General features: G+C 39.0%; 2 protein-coding genes across 4 annotated transcripts; one reads left to right on the top strand and one right to left on the bottom strand.

The window, feature by feature from the left end:
- Nucleotides 1-181: 181 nt before the first annotated feature.
- Nucleotides 182-9,001, top strand: crfb12 (cytokine receptor family member B12). Of its 3 annotated transcripts, none has more exons than XM_017459835.3 (8): nucleotides 182-426; nucleotides 551-813; nucleotides 3,219-3,348; nucleotides 4,922-5,097; nucleotides 5,354-5,499; nucleotides 6,073-6,223; nucleotides 7,576-7,700; nucleotides 7,897-9,001. In XM_017459835.3, exons 2-8 carry the CDS (start codon nucleotides 690-692, stop codon nucleotides 8,473-8,475), a joined length of 1,431 nt encoding a protein of 476 aa, XP_017315324.1. In that variant the 5' UTR covers nucleotides 182-426; nucleotides 551-689; the 3' UTR covers nucleotides 8,476-9,001. The 3 variants fall into 3 exon arrangements, with proteins under 3 accessions (XP_017315324.1, XP_017315327.1, XP_017315325.1); XM_017459838.3 differs by having other exon boundaries at nucleotides 183-426; nucleotides 717-813; XM_017459836.3 differs by having other exon boundaries at nucleotides 184-426; nucleotides 712-813.
- Nucleotides 9,002-9,161: 160 nt separating this feature from the next.
- On the bottom strand, nucleotides 9,162-19,260 carry bicdl2 (BICD family like cargo adaptor 2). The gene is made up of 11 exons (XM_017459824.3): nucleotides 19,151-19,260; nucleotides 18,070-18,474; nucleotides 16,626-16,757; nucleotides 16,409-16,492; nucleotides 16,071-16,187; nucleotides 14,512-14,658; nucleotides 14,036-14,182; nucleotides 12,373-12,447; nucleotides 11,511-11,593; nucleotides 11,019-11,133; nucleotides 9,162-9,599 (listed from the first exon to the last, which is right to left on the bottom strand). Exons 2-11 carry the CDS (start codon nucleotides 18,334-18,336, stop codon nucleotides 9,423-9,425), a joined length of 1,344 nt encoding a protein of 447 aa, XP_017315313.1. The 5' UTR covers nucleotides 18,337-18,474; nucleotides 19,151-19,260; the 3' UTR covers nucleotides 9,162-9,422.
- Nucleotides 19,261-20,320: the final 1,060 nt, after the last annotated feature.

Genomic DNA, 20,320 nt, shown 5'->3' with positions numbered 1-20,320 from the left:
CTTCTGCGACTTCTTCCTTCACATGTGTTCGCTGTTGTTTATGCTTTTTTTTCTGGATGATGTTTGCCCTTCCCTCGCACAGGACGGATCTTTTTCATGTATAAGCTGTGTGCAATGTGGACAGGTAAGGCTGCACCTGCGTGACAGGAAGGTCCTGTTTTGTTGTTTCTCCTGAATGCCAATCTTGCTAACGAGAGAGAATAAAAAAGTTCCTGTGAGATGCTTTGTGACGCAAAGTGACAGGTTATATTGATGGTTGCCTCAGATAGAGATCATATATCATGAGTGCTGAATGAGCCGGGACTTGGTGCACAGGCAAATACGCGCACACTCGATCTCCTACAGATGAATCTCTTGCTGACAGCGGCAGGGTGTGTGCTTCTTCTTCACAATGTGTCTTAAAGCCTGGAGATCATTTGTTTTCTGGTGAGTGTAAATCTGCTCGATTCTCGCATTGAAACCACTAGTGTGTGTGTGTGTGTGTGTGTGTGTGTGTGTGTTTGAGACTGAGCGGTTGAACCAGAGTCATTGGGCTTGTTCCCACTTGCAGAACAGACCAGCCTGGACATGCTGCTCAAACAATGTATCTCAGAGATGTTCATCCCAACTTTTTACACCGGCATTGACATTCCGAAGTCGAGCAGGATTCTAGACGCGACTGACGTTCGGCTTAAACATGATAATGTTCGATGCACGATATGTGTCTTGCAGAGCAGAAGCCGTCTTCGGAGGCTCGATGGAAGCTCGACATGATGGCGTGCGCGGCAGCCGCTCTTTTAGCCCTGCTCCTGAGTTATCTGGCATCGTCTGAAGGTAACGCAACAACCACCGTATGTTCTGTGCAAAAACAACCTGATGCTATTCCGAAGTTAGCCGGCTGATATTGTGACGTACAGGCTGATTTGGACATTTACTTCCAAATCAGCTTTAGTGTCTGATGATAAAGCAGAGATAGTTGCACGACCGACATCAGAAAAGAAGCCACATATGAGGTTGTGCTCTTATTTTGTGTGGCCCACAGTAGTATGACTACTGTAGAGGGCAAGGTAAAGTCTAACAGGCTGTAATCAAAGCTGGGCAATTATGTATTGTAAAGAGTAATTAAAACACTTCATTGGACTTAAGGTATTGGTCAAATTTAATCCCTTCTCTAAACCACCGTGCTATTCTAAGCACACCTTGCTTGACTGATTTGACTACATTTGCCATGTTGTGACATTCACTTCCTTGTCTGACTACTTGGTTTGCTCAGTACACAGAGAAAGTGTGTTTGCTTTGAGGGTTATTCATGATGGTTGTTCAAATGTGATCTGCAAATATTTACTAATTAAACATGGTTGTGGTTAAACGAAGCCCCCGATCCCCACCACCCCGAATGAATAAACCCGTACAGTACTCTGACATCATATAAGATGAGACCAAGCATAATCAGTAAAAGCAAGAAAATCACATATGCTGTGCCAAAATAGAATAACAGGTATTCTTGGATAGACGTTTTATAGTGGATCAGTGGTTAAAGGCTCTGGGTGACTGATCAGAAGGTCAGGAGTTCAATCCCCAGCACTGCCAAGCTACCACTGGGCCCTTGGGCACGGCCCTTAACCCTCAATTGCTCAGTTGTATAAATGAGATAATTGTAAGTCACTCTGGATAAGGGCGTCTGCCAAAATGCCACAAATGTAAATGAATGGCAATAGTTATAGCCTGACACTACCAAAGACGGTAATGGCATTGACGCAGTTTCTTCCCTCCCCCAAAATATATCCAGTCAAAACATGATTTGTGTCCAAAATACGCTACTTTGGCCCAGAGGCTGCGGGTACAAAGCGAGAATCACGCACTCGACTCTACTTTAACAACCGCACTCTGTTGTTAAAGGAATGTGCTGGCATTTTTTTTTCCAACCTTTATTCCTACCTAGCACATCTGCAGACAAGTATATTAAAACATGTCCCTGTGCCCAAAAGAAAACCTGTTTACTTGAAACTCATTCGTGGAAGTCAAAGGGCAGTCGTTAGGGGCAATTAGGAAAGCTGTTATGGGAAAAGAATCCACTCAGGATTCATGACGGGCCGTGTCACGCCACACGTTATTGATTATCTATTAAAAGAACTTTTTGACCAAATGATTTCCTTTTCTCAAAATCTAAACAAAGACACTGTCCTAGTCATGCTGCATGAATTTGACTACATATTACATACAAGAGATAATTTCCTTATCTGAAAATCGGCAGATTTGCACGAATCTATATCTCGAAAATCTGATCTCTGACAGAGAGTCTCTTCTCTTCTCTTCAGGCTCACAGGTGACTGCTGTGTAATAATGTAAACAAATCTATTCATTTAGGTCTAAGAGGCAGAATCCAATCCAAGCAGTTAAAGGTGCTATGGGTAGAAGGTTTGCATGTGGTATGTGAAATACTTACGGACTTTTGTTTTCATGCAATCTTTGGTTCAAACAGATTACCTTTATATAACATTAATGAGGAGATATTATACAGACTGCGTGGGGATGCACCCCTTAGTGGTGCATAAAACAGTTTCAGGGAGGGGGGGATTGGGTGTTGGGTGACAGGTGAGGCAGTAAACATTTACGCAGGTGTTTTGTATTCTGAAATAAACTGACACTCTCTGGAAGCCCCTCCCTCTTCCCTTGTTTCACGCTTGTAATGTTTTTCTTTCGGTCAAGGCAAATGGAGAAGGTTTTGAGTTGACCAATACCAACCATTTTGCCTGAAAACCCATTAAATAGGCCTACAATAAATGATCAAAAATGTTAAAGTTATTGGCAATTGGACGGAGATTAAAAAACACGTTCAAACCGTTTGAGCAGCAGATCAGTACAGCGACTCTACCCAATCTGTTGGTTATCTGTCTGGTCATCTGTGAGCTCATGTACAAGGAAGAGTGCTGATAGCGCATTTGTCTGAGCGTGTTACGCTGACACGTGATGCAGATATGATATGCGAGAGTTAGCTAGTAGGTGGCTAACTACAGCTGAGACCTGATCTGCTCAACAGTAGCTTTCGGACAGTCTTAGATCAAAATCTAATGAATATGCAGCAAAAACAATTTGTTTTCATGGTTTCAGGATTGTACATGGTGATAATGTAATTGACTCAGCTGACAGTTTTATAGCACTTGAAACTAACTCACACCCTGCTGCTATATTGCTTTGGCATGACAGGTTTTTTTTTTTTTTTTTTTGTGCCATGACAGGTGCTCTGTCTCCTCCGCTCAACCTGAGTGTGGAGTTGCTGGACTTCAAGGCATTGGCTCGATGGCTTCCCGGACCAGGGAACCCAAAAGGAACCAGATACTCCCTCAAGTTTATAGACATTAGCCATTTGTAAGTAAGGACTACTGCTCTAGGGACTAGAAAATTGTGAATTCAAATAAAAATAAATAAATAAATAAAATAAAAGCAATTACCTAAACCAAGTGAGAGATTTGGTGTCTGAAGTTTGCATTTTAGATTTGCTCAGAGGCTACAAACCAATTCAATTGCAAATTTACAATAAAAATACTATCTAGGCTTGATTCTGATTGGTTATGAAGTGTTGGTTAAGTTTATATAACAGAAGCTCTGACAGCTGCACGGGTTTATACGTTGTATTAATACAGTCGTTCTAATACGTTATCGTTTCTATAGTAACAACTAGCCTACACAGGGACTTGTATGGGTAACATATGTTTTTGAAAACGCGTGTATACGGAATTGCAGTTGTTGATATGGTGAAATGTTCTGTGAGGGAACATTTTCGGAAGGACCCTCTAGTGACATTTGTAACGTTCCGATTTCTAACAAAGGAAAGAGGACCGATGGCTTTTGCGGTTTGTTGACAACACGCATATTTTTGGTTTCATCAACGTCATGAGAGAGGAAAAAAAAAAAAAAACAGAGAATTACACCACCCTGTTATTGATAATTTCAGCATGCCTCATTGTGTTTCAGCATTCCTTTCAGATTATGATCTTATTAAAGAGCACTGAGTCATTATTATGACTAACTGGATGAATAGAAACAAAATGAACGATATATATATATTAAATTCTCATTACTGGCTAAACAACTTGGTTTATCTTGGCTTCCTCACGAGATTAAGTTTGGGTTTTGCAGGGTTCTTTTGTTTTTTTAAGATCTTTTATACATTTCCTCATGCTACAACATGCTAACTGGCCTATGCTTTAACTGTTTGCATTAGATTCCTGTAGAGATTTTTCAGTTAAACAGAATTAGATAAGCCATCAGGAACCAGTAGGAACAACACATTCCATTAAACTACCATAAAAAAAAAACCCCACCAGAACACATTCAAATGCACGAAGGAGCACCTGATATCACAGATGATTGAAATTCAGATTTTTTCGCAGTAGGGTAGACAATACAATTCAAATTAAAATGCACACCAATTCCCACTAAGGTCCATTATGTGATGGAAACCACCAGACATTTTCCTAATAGATGGATAATTTGGTTTGTTTGTTTCTTTGTGTGTATTCATTTCATTTTCCTTTTTTTTATTAAACTTTTATTCGCTCTCTTTTCATTCTAACTATCTAAATATTTGACAGTTTTTAAAGAGTTTAACATTTTCCTACTGTGAGCTGCATTTGAAACATAAGAGGAGCTCCTGTGCAGTTAGAACTAAAGAATCGAATGTCAGTCACCAAACATGGCTGATCATTTACAGTTAGAACAAGTTAGAAATTTGTATACATTTCTTTAATGTTTGATTGCACTGATGTGTTTGTGTAATGGATGTCGCAGAGGTTTCTATTGGAAATAAATCTAAATGTGTACAGGTCTGGGAAATCCTAAAAATTCTTTTCATTTTCAAGAAGGCGAAGAAGTTGTATTAAAATAAGTTATATTAATGCAAAGGAAAATCTTACTGTTTTTTTTTTTTTTTTTTTTGTAGCTCCACGTCAGCATGGAATCAAACCAGAGATTGCACGAATATCACCTTGACCCAATGCTACCTGATCCTCAACCAGACAATTCAGACGGAGTATTTTGTGAAAGTCAAGGCAGAATGGAAGGAAGAGCGGTCGAACTGGACGTTCCTGCCGCGTAGCTTCCAGCCATATGAATACAGTGAGTATGAACACATGCGTAACACTACTGTACAGACATGGTGATACAGTGATATAATCCATTTCTTGACGGAATCCCAGCACTGCTTTTCACCCTGACAACACCATGATCACAGTGAAGCATGGGGGTGGTAGCATTATGCTGTGGGAATGCTTTTCATCAGCATGAACTAGGAAACTGCTCACGGTTGAAGCCAAAATGGATGGATGGATGTTCCATATTTTGAATGACCCAAGTTATTCTTGGTATTTTCCAGCTTTTCTGAGTGCTCCAAACATGATCGTGTCTACTGTACAAAATTCCATATGGATTAACCTCAGCCATCCAGTCCAATCACTCATGGAAGTGCGGATGAAATTCTCTGTTGACCTTTTTCAAATGACCTCTAAAAACACAACAGAGGTAAAACACTCTTCATCACGACTTTTCTTATATCAATAATATATGACGCAATCTGGTGATCCAGATATTCTTAGAACCACATACAAGTAATATATACACCATTCAAACGTTGTTGAATATTCTAATCTGCTTGGTCAGAAGATGGTGGTTAATTTTCTTGAACAGCATGGCTATGATTTAGACAGGTTTATAGTAGTGCGCTCGTTCTAATATGTTATCATTACTATAGTAACTAACTCAAAGGGACTAGTATGGTGGATGCTCATGATTTAGTTGTAACAAAAAGAATTATTTTAATATTTATATTGTTATTTAACAAACAAAACTATAATCTACTAGAGTGTCCATTCCTGAATTGGCTACATCACTCTCCTCTCCACCAGTAGCTGGTGTGTGGTGGGTGTTCCGGCGCACTATGGCTGCCGTCGCATCATCCAGGTGGATGCTACACACTGGTGGTGGTTGAGGAGATCCCTATATAAATCTAAGGAATTTATTAATTGGTGAATAAAGCATGAGAGTTAAAGAGTGCATGATTTCATGAGTAAGATTGTGTTGTTTTCCCCCCCAAAGCATATTGCACAGAATATAACTGCAAGGTCTTCCCGCTTTGTGAATCTGCCATCTGGGAAGTACTGCATCAATGCTTCTGCTTTCCTTACAGCGAGGTGCAAACGCAACAACAATGCCACCAGTTGTGTTATTCTGCATCAAGACCACAGAGGTATGAACATGGAAATTTCTCACTCAATGACAGTTAAGTTGATTTTCATGGCAGTGTTTTATGAGCAGTATTTTTTTTTGTGTTGAAGTGTGTAATGTGTCAGTAAAACTGTCAAATTTAACATCTGTACGGATTTTGCAATTATTTGATGAAACAGTATGATGAATTCCCATTGTCATAGTTATTACAAGCCAGAGAGGATAACATAATGGTTCAGGTTAGGTTATGTTATGTTATTTCTAGGCTTCTAAGAAGCATAAATTTTGCATAATACAGTGCTGTAAAGAAAAATCTTTGCCTCTGATTTATTCTGGGTTTTGTGTATATCTCATACTAAATGGTTTCAGAAATTAGAACAAAATCTAAGATAAAACAAAGGCAACCGGAGTAAACACAAAATACAGTTTTTAAATGATAATGTTACTAAATATTTAGTATTTACTAAATTCCCTAAATCTTTGAAACTGCATTCGTAAATGGGTTCCGCTGGACTAGACGTAACAAGGCCTGATTACTGCAGATCCCTGTTCAATCACATCAACACTTAAATAGAACTTCTTCAATGCCAGGAAGTTGGTTAAAAGGTCTTACAGAGTAACACACTGTGCCAAAATTGAAAGAAATTCCAGAAATGGTGAGGAGGAAGGTGATTGAAATACATCAGTCTGGGAAGGGTTACAAAGCTATTTCAAAGGCTCTGGGACTCTGAAGAACCACAGCGAGAGCCGTTATCTCCAAATGGAAAAAAACTTGGCACAGTAGTGAACCTTTCTAGAAGTGACCAACCTTCTGAAATTCCTCCAAGAGCACAGCAATGACTCATCTAGGAAGTCACAAAGACCCAATGATAATATAAACGGAACTACAGGCCTCTCTTACATCAATAAAGGTCACTGTTCATGACTCCACTATCAGAAAGACACTGGGGAAAAACGGCATGCATGGAAGAGTGGTGAGGTGAAAACCACTGCTTACACAGAAGAACATTAAGGCTCATCTGAATTTTGCCAAAACAAACGTTGATGATCCTAAAACCTTATGTGAGAACATACTGTGGATTGATGAGTTGAAAGTGGAAGTGTTTGGAAAACAGGAGTCCCGTTACATCTGGCGTTACAAATGCTGTTATTGGAAAAATAATCTACATCGGGCTGCAATACGCCATGCTGTTGTTGACCAGGACTACACCAAGTGTTTTCGTTCCTTATATAGCGTCTAACAAAAGGGGCGTCAAACTTAAAGTCCTTAAAAATTCTCTCCACAGCTGTATTATAAATTAGGTTGCGATACATAGCACAGAGGTGCTCTCCTCTATCTTTTCTTAATGATCTTTTGTTTCTCTCATGTTTCAGAAAGAAAAGATTGGGTGGTAATGGTGGGTGTCTTTCTACTGCTGTCCATTCCTGCTGTGATTGGTTTGATTGGGATGTACTGCTACGTGATGGCGTTTAGGAACGGCGACATTCACATACCTCTGGTATGTTAGCTAAATTTCTCCTAGAATTATTGTACATATAATAATATCCTGTATATAGTGTATAATGACAGCGCTTTTAGTATAAAAAGGTTCTTTCTGGAATTCTTTCAGAATGCATTTGTAATTGCCGAGCAGCTGGGTGAATAAAAGATATACGACCCTGACTACACTCTGTTCCTTCTTGTGTCCCTCACAGCATTTTACAGAAGGAACTGTCCAAATACTGAACACTGAGGAACTCCATATTTTTCCAATTTCATTGATGTTCACAGATGTATGCCAGGTGGCTGCACATCAGGAAATGGATGGGAACTCATCTCAGGGCTACTATGGGAACTCGCCTCAGCACTACTCTGGGATCCCATCACAGGGCTACTCTGGGATCTCAGCACAGGGCAACGATGGTGTAATCAGAAGAAAAGATCAGAACGTGCCTCCAGTCCCTGATTTTTATAGCACAGCTGAGAAGATGGAAGAAACCGATGAATATCCGACACAGACGGAACATCATGCTTATGGCTTGCCACCAAGAACCTCATTCTCAGGCGCGAGTCTACCAACTGACCAAAATGTGGAGATCGAGAATATTTTAAACTTGGAACTAGACAAGTCTGAAGAAGAAAACATACTGACCTCTTTGTATTCTTTTGAGCAAACAGACTCATATGAAGGAGAGACGGACAGCATAGCTTCTGATTATCTTTTCAATAGCAACTATGAGCCCAGGCCTGACCCGGCCTTGATGTTGAGCAACCAATTTAGGTCACAACATTAAACAGTGACGTGAACAATGTTCATGGTGCTTCTTTTGTGCTCATCTGCACAACCCAGCTCAAGTATGTACATTTGGGTGGAACACTCGGGTGGTTTAATAGAACATTTGGAGAGCAGACAACAATTCTGCGAGCAAAACAATTTGGATTTAATTAACTGTCACATTTTCTATAGATGATTGATGACTAATGAAGAACACAGACATAGGTATGTAGTTACTGAGTGTAACTAGTTACGTGCACCAGAACATTTCATTCATACGGAAGTGATTTATAGCCAACATACCGTACAGAAGTAGCTTTTGAATTTAGGCTACTCTACAATTCTGGTCATGGCCTAAACATTTTAGTGCTTTCCTCACATTAACAATCCCTATACAACTCCATAAATGCTGCTAAGGATATAATTATGGAAAACGCTAAAATGTGCAGGACAGGTTTCTTATTTCTTAAAGGGTTTCTTATTGACCAGGGTTTGGAACATGTATAGAATGTTATTATGAAGGAATGAGAACACTTTACTAAAAAGCTAAAAAAAAAATTTTTTGGGGGGGTGGGGGGGGGGGGGGGGGGCTTTCATAACAGGGTGCTATGAAGGGTCAAAATGACTTAATCACTTGCTACCTCTTTACGTCTGAAATGTTTATGCTGTGATGTGTAAAGCATGATGAAAGACTCAGACATTAAATATATTAAGGATTTTTATCAACACTTTTCATAATAAACATTTGTGTCATATTTTATACATCAAGAATGTATATAGACAAAATAAATATGCATGAATGCCATGCCATTATACATTGTTTGGTCTGCTTCATATGGTTTATATTGTCCTGATATGTCCTGATATTGAGCCAAAAATATGCTTTTGGTCCTTTCAGTAGTTTCATGTCCTCATCTTGTTTTTTTGTTTTTTTGTCAGTCAGCTTTTTTTTTTAATTTTTTTTTTTTAGTCCCCACCAAACAAAGAAGAGAAGAAGTTCTTCTTCCCCTCCTCTCTTGGTAAACGGAAAGACTTGCTTGTGCGAATGTTTCTTTGCAGAGGCGATGCCATCTTCTGTTTCTCTTTCTCCCTTTCGTGTACCTGTTGCTGTACCTGCTGGGATATCACCAGACGCATGTCCTCCTGGAGGACAGAGACCAAAAACGAATAAGATAGTATTCATAGCATTTCACCCAACAAGTGACTATTTCTCTATCTAGGAGTGTGAGAACGTTGCAGGATGGTGGTGGGCTAGGAGAAAGAAAACTGAAAGAGTAACACAGTGAATGGTAATGCTATTTAATCAGTGAGAGGAAGTGTGTTATCAGAGTGCTGTTGGAGTCTTTCATGACTATCTTAAACAGTACAAAGACAAAATAGATAGACAGTGTTAATGGTTGGACAGCAGCAGAATAGGAGTAGTGGTTGAACTGGTGGTTCAGGTAATTACGACTACCAGAACAACCACCAACAATAATAATCATCATAAATCCATTTCCCACACCACTTATCCTAAGGAAGAGACCTGAAGTACCTAGAGGAAACTACTGAAGCACAGGGAGTATATGCAAACAAGGTAGAGGCGGGATTCGAACCCCCAACCCTGGACGTGCAAGGCAAATGTGAGAAGAAACTTTTTGTAAAATAAACACAAAAATCTGTGTAACTAAAAACAGAAGAAAAAACAAAACAAAAAACAAACAATTCCTGATAAATTCCGATGTTCAATGAATGAATTCTAAAGTCACTAAACAAAAATTAAAACATTCTAGAGTTTGGGGTAAATAAAAGAAATACTGCATCAAATATTGTAACAGCTAAACTGTGAGTGGTTCTCTGGATTAATTATAGACTAATAATATACTGGATGGATTAATATTTCTGTTTTAAATGACCATAAGCAGGACTTTCTAGTCAAAGCGGAACTTGATACATGGCCAATTTAACTTGCGCATGATTACCCGTTACCTTCCTTTCCCTTGGGAGCATGCAGACTCTTGCATTCTGATCAAGCAAGTGGCAAGAGTCCAATCTGGTTATGAAAGCATGAACTAAATTCTGAGCACTATATAGAGAAGCTAGTTAGTGGAGTGACTACATACTATTTAACCCTCAGTGCCTTCTTTGAGATGTATTGGGGGGGAGAAAAAAAAAAAAAAAAAAAAAAGTCCAGCCCCCCCATATTTTTCTGCTGATCGTGGTTTATATTTTAGATTGCAAAAACGAATAAGGGTACAGATCAGGTTTTGCTGTTTTGAAAACCACAGTATTTCAAACCAGTATTTCAACATTGCTCAACTCTGAGTCCTCTTAACACGGTTTCTCTAGCCAAATAATTTAACACACTTGCACTGCAGTATTATATACGCATTCATGTCACCCTTGTAGGAAGATACCAGATTAACACCCCCCCCCCCCCCCCCCCCCGAAAAAAAAATGTTATCACAACACACTGTACATTGTCACAAAGCTCCATCTATTGTCTTAATGTGGTATTGCAAAAAAAAAAAAAAAAAAAAAAAAAAAAAAAAAAAAAAAAAAAGAAGGAAACAGTTCACACACCTGCCATGATTCGACCTCCTGAGAGAGCGCCACCTTGTGTCTGATGGTGTTCAGGAGCTGCTGGTTGAGCGTGTCACGTTCCTGCCGGGCCACAGCGAGCTCTTCTTCCAAAGCACTGTTTTCACAACATAGTAACAGCATGAAACCACTGCACTGGGAAACAGTCAGGCAACACCCAAAACTACACCCGAGTCACTACAAATCTTAAATCTCCACTGTTTCAAAGTATGCATAGCAAGTCTTGTTTTTGCAGTGTACACATCAGAGCTCCTCAACTGCTAGACATTCCTAAAATTTTTAAAAACAAAAGTTACGCTTGGCTGAAAAGGATCAATGAGAAAGAGAAGTGATAACATGAGAAGTGTGTCGCTCTGGGACTGTTTGGCTGGCTGTCTTGTTGCTATTTTTGTCTAATGATTGATGGAGAGACAGCAATTTGCAAAATGATATGGATGGAAACATGCAAAAAAAGATTTTGCAACAACCTTATACCTGTATGTTGGTTTGCTGGGATCACTGCGAAACAGCTTCACTTCGTCTCTTAATGCCGCCAATTCATACTGGTTGGACTCAAGCTATGAAAATGCATAACAAAAAGTACGTGGAGATGAAGTGATTTAAAAAACAAAAAGAATCCGACTGAGCACAAATGCAGTTAAAACCTGAAAAAGAAATATATATCATATTTAAAACAATGGTTTAACATTGTAGCTTTGGTAAAACTGATTAAAGGGCATCTTTGCAGATGTTAATAGAACAGTTAGATTTGCACCAGATTGTACGATTTAAGGTGTGTTTTAAAATGAGTGACACACACACAAAAAAAGTCAATGAACCATTGTGACTACACAAAATTAAGCATGGAGAGGATTGATAACAGTTTATTTCTATTTTGGACTAGGGCATGAAAACATACTGGAGTCACTGGTGTTGCAACATGGATATACCATTAGCCCAGATTACCTTAAGTGAATTCTAAAACATGAATTCACTTTTTTACAGATTCCCACCAGATAATTAAGTGTGACATTCCACAACACATCACATCATGGCCATGAGCTACTTCGCTTGCAACCTCTTGGCCTCAACATATTTGTGGCTACACTTTAATTAATTAAATAAATAAAAACCAACGTCACCTCAGCGGCTCTGTGCTAAGAGTCATCAAAGTTCAAACTTTAGCATCTAAAGTGTGCATCAACTGACCTCCATGGATATCCATTAAACTGTCAGTGGTCTACTTTGGTCAGTCTATGTCCACCTTGATTTGTCCACCAACCAAAGTAGACCACTGACAGTTTAATGGATATCCATGGAGGTCAGTTGATGCTCACCAATGAAAAAGTAGACCAACCTCTTTCTTTAGCCTTTCAATCTCCTCATCTTTCTCCTGCAGGACAGCAGAATGGGCAAAGATGCTTTCTTTAGCCTGTTAAACCAAATCACATTCAATAAGTAAATAGAGAAAATGTTTGGTTTTTTTTTTGTGTCCCCACCCCAGCAGAAAGAGCAAATAAACATAAATCCAGTATACAGCTCAGAAAGTCATGGTTTGGGACCGACAATGGCTGACTCTCACAACCTTCTTCACTAGCATAGAACATTTATCTTCATCCTCTGGTGAGCTACTACTGATAGTACATTTATTTCCATGTACACACCCTATAAGAAGAGAGACACAGTTAAAGAAACACCAAGAATGACCGTAACAAATGAAGATCAACCATTTCCATGAAAATGAGATCAGTTTCAGCTAGCTTACATTCTCATAGCCATATTAATACTCAAGGGTGAAGTATTCCTTTAAATATACCTGCTTAAACCCTTAAGGATTAAGAACAGGTCATGTGACTGTCGGCAGTAAACACACTATTATTACAGTGTCTTGCGCAAGTATTCACCCCATCTGCTGTGAATCAGAACTCTGTGAGAACATGACAAGCTACTACTCCACCCAAATATGGAGTTAAAAATTATAACAAGGAGAAATGAGAATTTAGTTTGAAGTGGGGGGAAAAAAATAAATAAATAAAAATAAAAGAATCCAACAATAGTATAAATGCTTAATATTGTTGCTGTAATTTTATTTCTTTATTTTTTAACACTTCTGCATTCTTTGTTTCAAATCTCTTAATGCAATTAGCATAAAAGTGTTCATTTGGACAATTACTGTACTTATAATTTTTTTTTTGCACCGCTTTGACAAAAAAAATTCTCAGCATCTTTACTCGTAACTCAAGCTCTACAGCTAACAAAACTGTATGTCTAGAGCCCAATTTGTAAGTGTTTACAAATTCTATTTTACTGCTAATTCCACAAAACTAAAAATTTGGCCCAAAAAATGAAGTTTCAATTGAAAATTATTTCTTTATTATTATTTTTTAGTTTTTTCCACTAAAGTAAAAGTTGTGATCAAGTAAATGTGAGATTATAGCCACTGGTTTAGGATCAGGCCTCAAAAGTGGAATGCTATAGCTGATAAGTATATATGGAATATACTGATATACTAGTATATAGAAATAGACAAATATTTATTATACATAGGTTACAGTATTTTACAAAATAATGTACATTTTACTGTTGAACAACATTTTTATTTGTAATTGCTTGTTCCTGTTACTCTGTTAGCAAATAAACATTTATAAATAAACTCTATAAATTGCCAACACTCCCTTGCAAAGAATAATTACAAACCAAAAACAAACAAACAAACAAAAAAAAGGGCGGGGAGGGGATAATTGTTTCAAATATTCACATATAAATAGCGCGTCATTATTAATGCCGGTGGCTGTTAGCCTTCCTTAGGTCATTATACACTATGACCTATGGGCTGGTGTTTTCGGTTTTCTATATTATTTTTGCCTTTTGCTTACAGTCCTGAGATGACCTCTTCACAGAAATGAACCTTTTTGTAAACGAGACACTTATTTAACATTTATCTGTTAAATAAACTGTTCTGTTCGCACCTCATCATGTTTTACTCCTTACTTAGCAAGTATAGAAAACTGCAGTATTACCTGAGACTGTTGCAGTTCATTCTGGAGGGACAGAGGGAAGCATGTGGTCTCCTCAAGACTTGCCTCTTCTCCAAAAGCCTGGACTTTCTGCTGGAGGGTTCGGTTCATGGTGCGCAGCTGGAACGCCTCACTCTGGTGCTGCTCCAGCTGTGGAAAAGCCAGAAACAAATCCAATTTCACCCACGAAACCAAACCTACTTTTCACTTAATTTAAAATTTTGATGCATCAGTCAATGACTGCCAAGGTGAGTGGTAGCACTAAACACATTATCCATGTAAGTGTACTGTTTAAATGACGTACTGCTCACAAAAGAGGAAGTTTGTGTGAAGGAGAGGTCAGCAAATATGGACTCTGTCCCTACTAACAGGAACTATTGCGTCAAAAGTCAGAATAGCAATAAGAGTTCTAGTTTGCTTCAGAGTAATATTTTTCCATGATCTTTTTAACCAATACCCACTGATCTTCCACTTCTCACCTCACACTCCTTTTCTTTCAGGTCGGTCTGTAGTTCTAGGAGTCTTGCACGCAGCCCCTCCCTCTCCATCCTCAACCTTTCGTTGTCCTCATCTGATGACTTCAGCCGCTCGTCCATGTTGGAGAACCGCTCTTTTAGAACTTGATTCTGTTCAATAAGCAAACATTGCTGTGTGACATCTCATGCTGCAAGGAAATGATTCACTATACACTTCTCATATCTACAGTAGTGGGTGCCAATATTTAAGAAGGATTATGTACACATTTCACACACACTTTGCCCACAGCTTTAAAGCCAAGCCACCAGCATAGAACACGTGCACTACAGGGGCGTTTCAAGGATTTGAAAACATCAGGGGCTGAGCCCAAAACATTGGGGGCTAATAATTTGATATAGTGACTTTCAATTACTTTAAAATTCGACAGTAAAATGAACTGACCTTTAATTAATTAAATCTTTATTATGAACATAGAGTAACTCACGTTGCCCTGATTGCAGTGGGTTTGATCATCTGTCAATTTGAAAATGTCCATTTTATAATGAATCACATTAGCTTCCTGGCACAATTATATTAAGAGATAGTGACTTTGAATTGGAATTACTTTAAAGTTCTACAGTAAAATTAATGAATATTTATTTTGATCATAGTAGTGCACTATGAACTGACCTAGGCTGGTCATCTACCATATTGAAATGTCCATTTTATAAATGGTTTAAAAAAAAAAAAAAAAAAAAAAAAAAAAAAAAAAAAAGTTCCTCCAGTGACTCTGAAGGGCAATTACTTTAAAATTATACAGTAAAATTATTTTTTTCCCCCTGTTGTGAGCATAGAGTAGCTCACTATGAACAGAAACGAGTGGGTTTTAGATTTGAAACGTCCCTTTTATTTCAGCAGTAATAAATAAAACTAATATTTTGGTGTTCGAGGCTTTCTCTTTTAAATGAGCCAGCTAGACTTGTTAAAGATGTATATTATTATTATAAATAAAAGCAATGTTTTTAGTTTTGCAGTTATGCTTCTAGTTGTTGCACTTTCTGGTTTGCTGTGTTTTAGTTACAAAATTACCTCAAAACAGAAAGTGGTGGTTCTTATGATCACAAGCAAAAAGAACTGCAGTTTTCCACTCCGTTAAGCATATCCAAAACATCATCATATGAATGTCCAGATCATATAAATAAAAGCATTAGTAGATTTATCCATCCATTTTCCGTACTGCTTATCCGACACAGGGTCATGGCAAGCCTGTAGCCTATCCCGGGGAGCTAGGGGCACGAGCAAACCCGTTGCAAGGCACAAATCACACACTATGGACAATTTAGAGATGCCAATCAGCCTACAACACGTGTCTTTGGACTGGGGGAGGAAAACAGAGTACCTGGAGGAAACCTCTGAAGCACAGGGAGAACGTGCAAACTCCAGGTTTTCAAATTTGATGTTGAAATGGACAATCTTGGATTCTCATATTCAGATTAATCATAAATTGGTTCATGTGACTTGTGAAAATCCGTGTAGATTAGACTCCATTTTGAGTCGGCATCTACTACGCCCGTGTATGTACCTCTGCTTGTAGGCTGTCCAGGCGAGCAGAATTTATCGATCTGCTGAAACTCGTGTCCTCCATTTCCTCTTTAAGAGAGCGTAGCTCTAGGCGCAGAGAGTGCTCCACAGACACTGCCTGGGAATGAGAGATGAACAGTAAGGAGTGTTAGACGCTCATTCTTTAGAAAGGGGATGACGGAAAACTGGCTTCTGTGTATTCTAGTTTCTGTAATCGTCATAAATCATTCAGTGACTACAGGGGAATGCTTGTTGTGTGGGTATGCAAATACATCATACATCCACCAGCTCGGTTCTATTTTTAGACCACTGGCTACGAACACTTTCAAAACAGGTCACCTCGGCCAACTGCTCCACCAGCTTCTGGTTGTGATTGGACAGTTGCGTAAGCTGCTCACTTTCTTCACGCCGTCGGTCTCGACCCTGGGTGAACATACACACAGCATTGCCAAAATGGAGATGGTTAATGTTGTAAAAAATACTTGAAACAAGCATTAAATACATATAAAAGCATATCATGGCATGGTTATTGTGATAGCCATACCGTTATGCCTACCTGGTTGTGCTTCTGGTCGTACTGTTGTCGTAACGACGCGATATCAGCCTGTAGCTCTGCCTCCCGCTGCCCTGCCTCTAGTTCCTGTACCTCCAGGTGTCTCTGTAGCGTGTGCTTCTCCTGCTGCAAAGCCTGGAAGCACATGTAGCCATATTAACATAACATAGCTTAAGCTAACTTTGCATAATATTCCATTGCATTTTATGGGTTAGGGTAAATCTCAGTGAGCTTGCAAATCTGTAGAAAGACAGTATGGTTGCCTGACAGGATTCATTATACCACAGAATTCTTGACCTCTCAGTTCTGATCGCTCAGAAGGCGTTGACTGATTTTCTATAAACAACAACTCTGACAGTAGCAGCTATTTCTATAGTAAACAATTACTTCACAGGGATTTGTACAGTGGCTGCGCCATATAATCGAAGCCTAATAATAAACAAATCAAACGTGTTGGTATTTAATAAACATTCCATCGTGGATATGGTGACGTTTTCTGCATTTAACCAGAAGTAAAGCTGCAAAGTAAAGCTTTCCACCATGGGAGAGTCTTCAGGACTGAGGGCTTTCTGGTTTCTCATTTCACAACACAAATTAAAAAACTAAACTAAAGAAAGAATCTTAAGAAACTTAATTGCACTTATGTTGAGTTAAAATGACGTTATTTATGAGCTTCAGACTCAAAACCAGCCAACTTCCAATTCCTCGATGTTGTGTAAGCTCGCGTTATAAACACGACTAGCAGCAGCTTCACATTCAAAAAGGTAGTTAAGAGTTGGCTAATAGATATCAAAAACACTCCCTATGCATTAATGACCACAAAAAAAAAGAAATCAATAGATCAGCACAGGTTTGCTTTTTAGCATGTAATTTAGCTTCCCAACCTGAAACAAGCCAGTAAATGATACCAAAATATAGTTTAGAGTCTGGCTAGCTAGCTAGATATATGGTCCTGTGTCCTTTGCCACAGAAATGACCAAGATTTTAGCTTGAGGTGAATATGCTAATATTTGGACAGAGATATGTACACCAATCCTTTCCTTCATGCACAGAGGTATAATGCTTACGATAATATCATATGAATGATGTCTTGCTCATTGTAGCAATACGGGTGCTTCAAGCAAAATCTGTAGTGCCTTTAGGAAGCTAAGACAATACAGTCATGTAATTGTTTAATCTGCATAAAGGAAATGCAACCCTATCTTATACTTAACTAGGTGTAGCCACCCATTACTGTTACTTCACAGCTAAAAATCTGGACATGCCACTTTTCGCCCACAGGTGTGACTGAGCAGTTTATTTTTATTCTCTTGGCTTTAGAGAACCATGTTTCAAAACTTCACACACTCGAACCAGGAAGTCTGAATCAAAGGCACAGTGTGTCCCAGTTTTGCATAGCAGCACTCATGAGCGTCATGTTTGTCAATGAAGGAAACATCTCCCTGACCTCAATGTCTCTCCTCATCTGTTCCAGCTGAGCTTGCAGCTCCTCGTTCCGCTCCAGAAGAGCCTGGCCCACCTCAGCTGCCAGGATGAGATCCTTCTCCAACATAGTTGAGCTGCTGTCCTGGTCTGTGTGGGATGCCAGCAGGTTGTTTGCTCTGACCCCCAGTCCCATGATGCGATGCCGGGAAACAGGGGTCGATGAAGAGAAGGGAAAAAATGAATCCTCCAGGGTGGGGGAAGTTAAGCTTTCCTTTCGTGTCGAGATCATTGGCTTTTTGTGGGTTTCAAGCTGGACTGCTTCTCCTTAAGTTTGGTGTAGGGTGTGAAGTCATGTAACACCATCTTCAGTGCTCAATGGCGAGTGGGGTCTTCATTGTGGATTTTTGGTACTCGGCAGGTCAAAATCCTGAAAATATACAAAAAGATCAACCCAACGACAATGATCTTAACTCTTAAACTTACAATTCATACTTGTTCAATCCTTTAATACTTAGATTAGATTTCGGCCTTTCATTTTGTGACCCAGAACACCTGAGAGAGGAAAAGCTAAAAAAAAAAAAATTATAATAATAATTCCTCAGAGCCCGTCTATTATCTCTGAACTGCTTTTGTGAAGCAGATAAAATAACAAAAGCCATAGTGTTTCCTACACATTCCAGGAGTCATTCAAGTCTGCCAGACTGGTTTTGTGTTTCTGACAGTGTCCATGCCTTTTCACAGCTTGAGCCACTCTTACAGAAGCCTAGCAATCATTACACAACTGACCATCCAAATAATTTGAAAAGTAAGCAGACTATGGTAGATCATATCCAAAACCTCTAGGCTAATTTCCTATAACCTGACATTTCCTAGATGAAACGGTCTTTAAAAAAAAAAAAAAAAAAAGTTTTTCTATGAGTATTACAGTTTCACCCCAACCGGTATCAGCCTTAATGTTCACAAGATCACCACCACAACAACAATAACAACAGCCTCTGAACAGGCTCCAGTTTAAAATTTCACAAGTTAAGAATTAAGAAGATGTTGTATATTTGTAAATAAATTAAATAAATCCAGTTTTCTTTTGTTTGTGTTTTTCTTACCTGGCAAGTTCCTGCTTTAGTGCTATCGTGTATAGCTCAAGGGAGGCACTGGTGGTTTCCTTGGAGTCCAAGTTCTGCAGTTAATACCCAAGCTCCACCCTTTGTTCGTGTTCTCGTCGGGTGGGAGGGTATGAAACTGGTCATGCAAAAAAAAAAAAAAGGTGGGGGAGGTGCTTCATGCAGGTGATGCAGAATTGCACAAGCCTCTTTCAGGTGAGGTTGTTTGGTGTTGAACTCACCCAGTAAAGCCATGAATGTAGAACCAGTGCAGCTGGTTTACACCTACGAATGTGATCAAATTAAGGACAATGTTCAGTTTTGTCACCATATATACATACATGTATATGCTCACCACTTTATTAGGAACACCTGTACAGCTGCTCGTATTCATGTAATTATCCAATCAGCCAATCATGCTGCAGCAGTGCAATGCAAAAAAAAACAAAAAAAAACAAATAAAATAAAATAAATCAAGTAGCTACAGGTCAAAGAGCTTCAGTTAACGTTCTCAGAGAATGTGAGCTCAGTCGTTGTGAGCCTCATGGGTATTGGTGCCAGAAAGGCTGGTTTGAGTACTTCAGAAAGTGCTGATCTGGAGTTTGCACAAAACAGCAGACTCTAGCCTTGATACAGAATGGTACTAAAAAACACCCATCTGAGCCATAGAATCATGGAATGTAGGCGTGGAAGGAGTGACTTATTTACATTTATGGTATTTAGCAGACACCCTTATCCAGAGCATCTTACATTTAGCCCATTTTATACAATGGAGTTGTTGAGGGTTAGGGACTTTGCTAAAGAGCTCAATAGTAGTAGTGATCTTCCAATCAGAAGTCCAATGTTTTAACCACTGAGCTACCACATTTAATGGGGAAACTGCTCGTCTTTTACACCATATTGGAGGAATGATAATTTGTCCTATTATATGTACATATATATGGTCGGGATAAACATGAACATTGTCTTGAATCTTCTGGACTTCAAATGAAGTTTCCAACTAAAATGTAGCCATCGAGACTGCAGCAGCTCCCATTAGGAATTCAGTCTGTTTGTTTTCTGCCCTGTGAGAAGGTGAGTTGCTCCGGTCTTGGCATAGCATGCAGACTGAGTGGCTATAAAGTTCTAAGGGAGTCAGAACAGTAGTGTGAGTGTGTTGAGTATCTGTACACA

This window comes from Ictalurus punctatus, chromosome 28 (assembly GCF_001660625.3).
Source record: "Ictalurus punctatus breed USDA103 chromosome 28, Coco_2.0, whole genome shotgun sequence".
NCBI lineage: Eukaryota > Metazoa > Chordata > Actinopteri > Siluriformes > Ictaluridae > Ictalurus > Ictalurus punctatus.
Note: the sequence above shows the minus strand (reverse complement) of the source record. Positions and strands in the feature narration are given on the sequence as shown.

What these genes read in the sequence shown, in the direction of transcription:
- crfb12 (XM_017459835.3), top strand. Translation starts at nt 690, where the DNA reads ATGCACGATATGTGTCTTGCAGAGCAGAAGCCGTCTTCGGAGGCTCGA. An exon ending in TTTATAGACATTAGCCATTT is followed by an intron (nt 3,349 to 4,921) that starts GTAAGTAAGGAC and finishes TTTTTTTTGTAG; the next exon opens with CTCCACGTCAGCATGGAATC. An exon ending in TCTGCATCAAGACCACAGAG is followed by an intron (nt 6,224 to 7,575) that starts GTATGAACATGG and finishes CTCATGTTTCAG; the next exon opens with AAAGAAAAGATTGGGTGGTA.
- bicdl2 (XM_017459824.3), bottom strand. Translation starts at nt 18,336, where the DNA reads ATGATCTCGACACGAAAGGAAAGCTTAACTTCCCCCACCCTGGAGGAT. An exon ending in ATGAACTGCAACAGTCTCAG is followed by an intron (nt 12,448 to 14,035) that starts GTAATACTGCAG and finishes TTGGTTTAACAG; the next exon opens with GCTAAAGAAAGCATCTTTGC. An exon ending in AGGAGGTCGAATCATGGCAG is followed by an intron (nt 9,600 to 11,018) that starts GTGTGTGAACTG and finishes TCTGTCCTCCAG; the next exon opens with GAGGACATGCGTCTGGTGAT.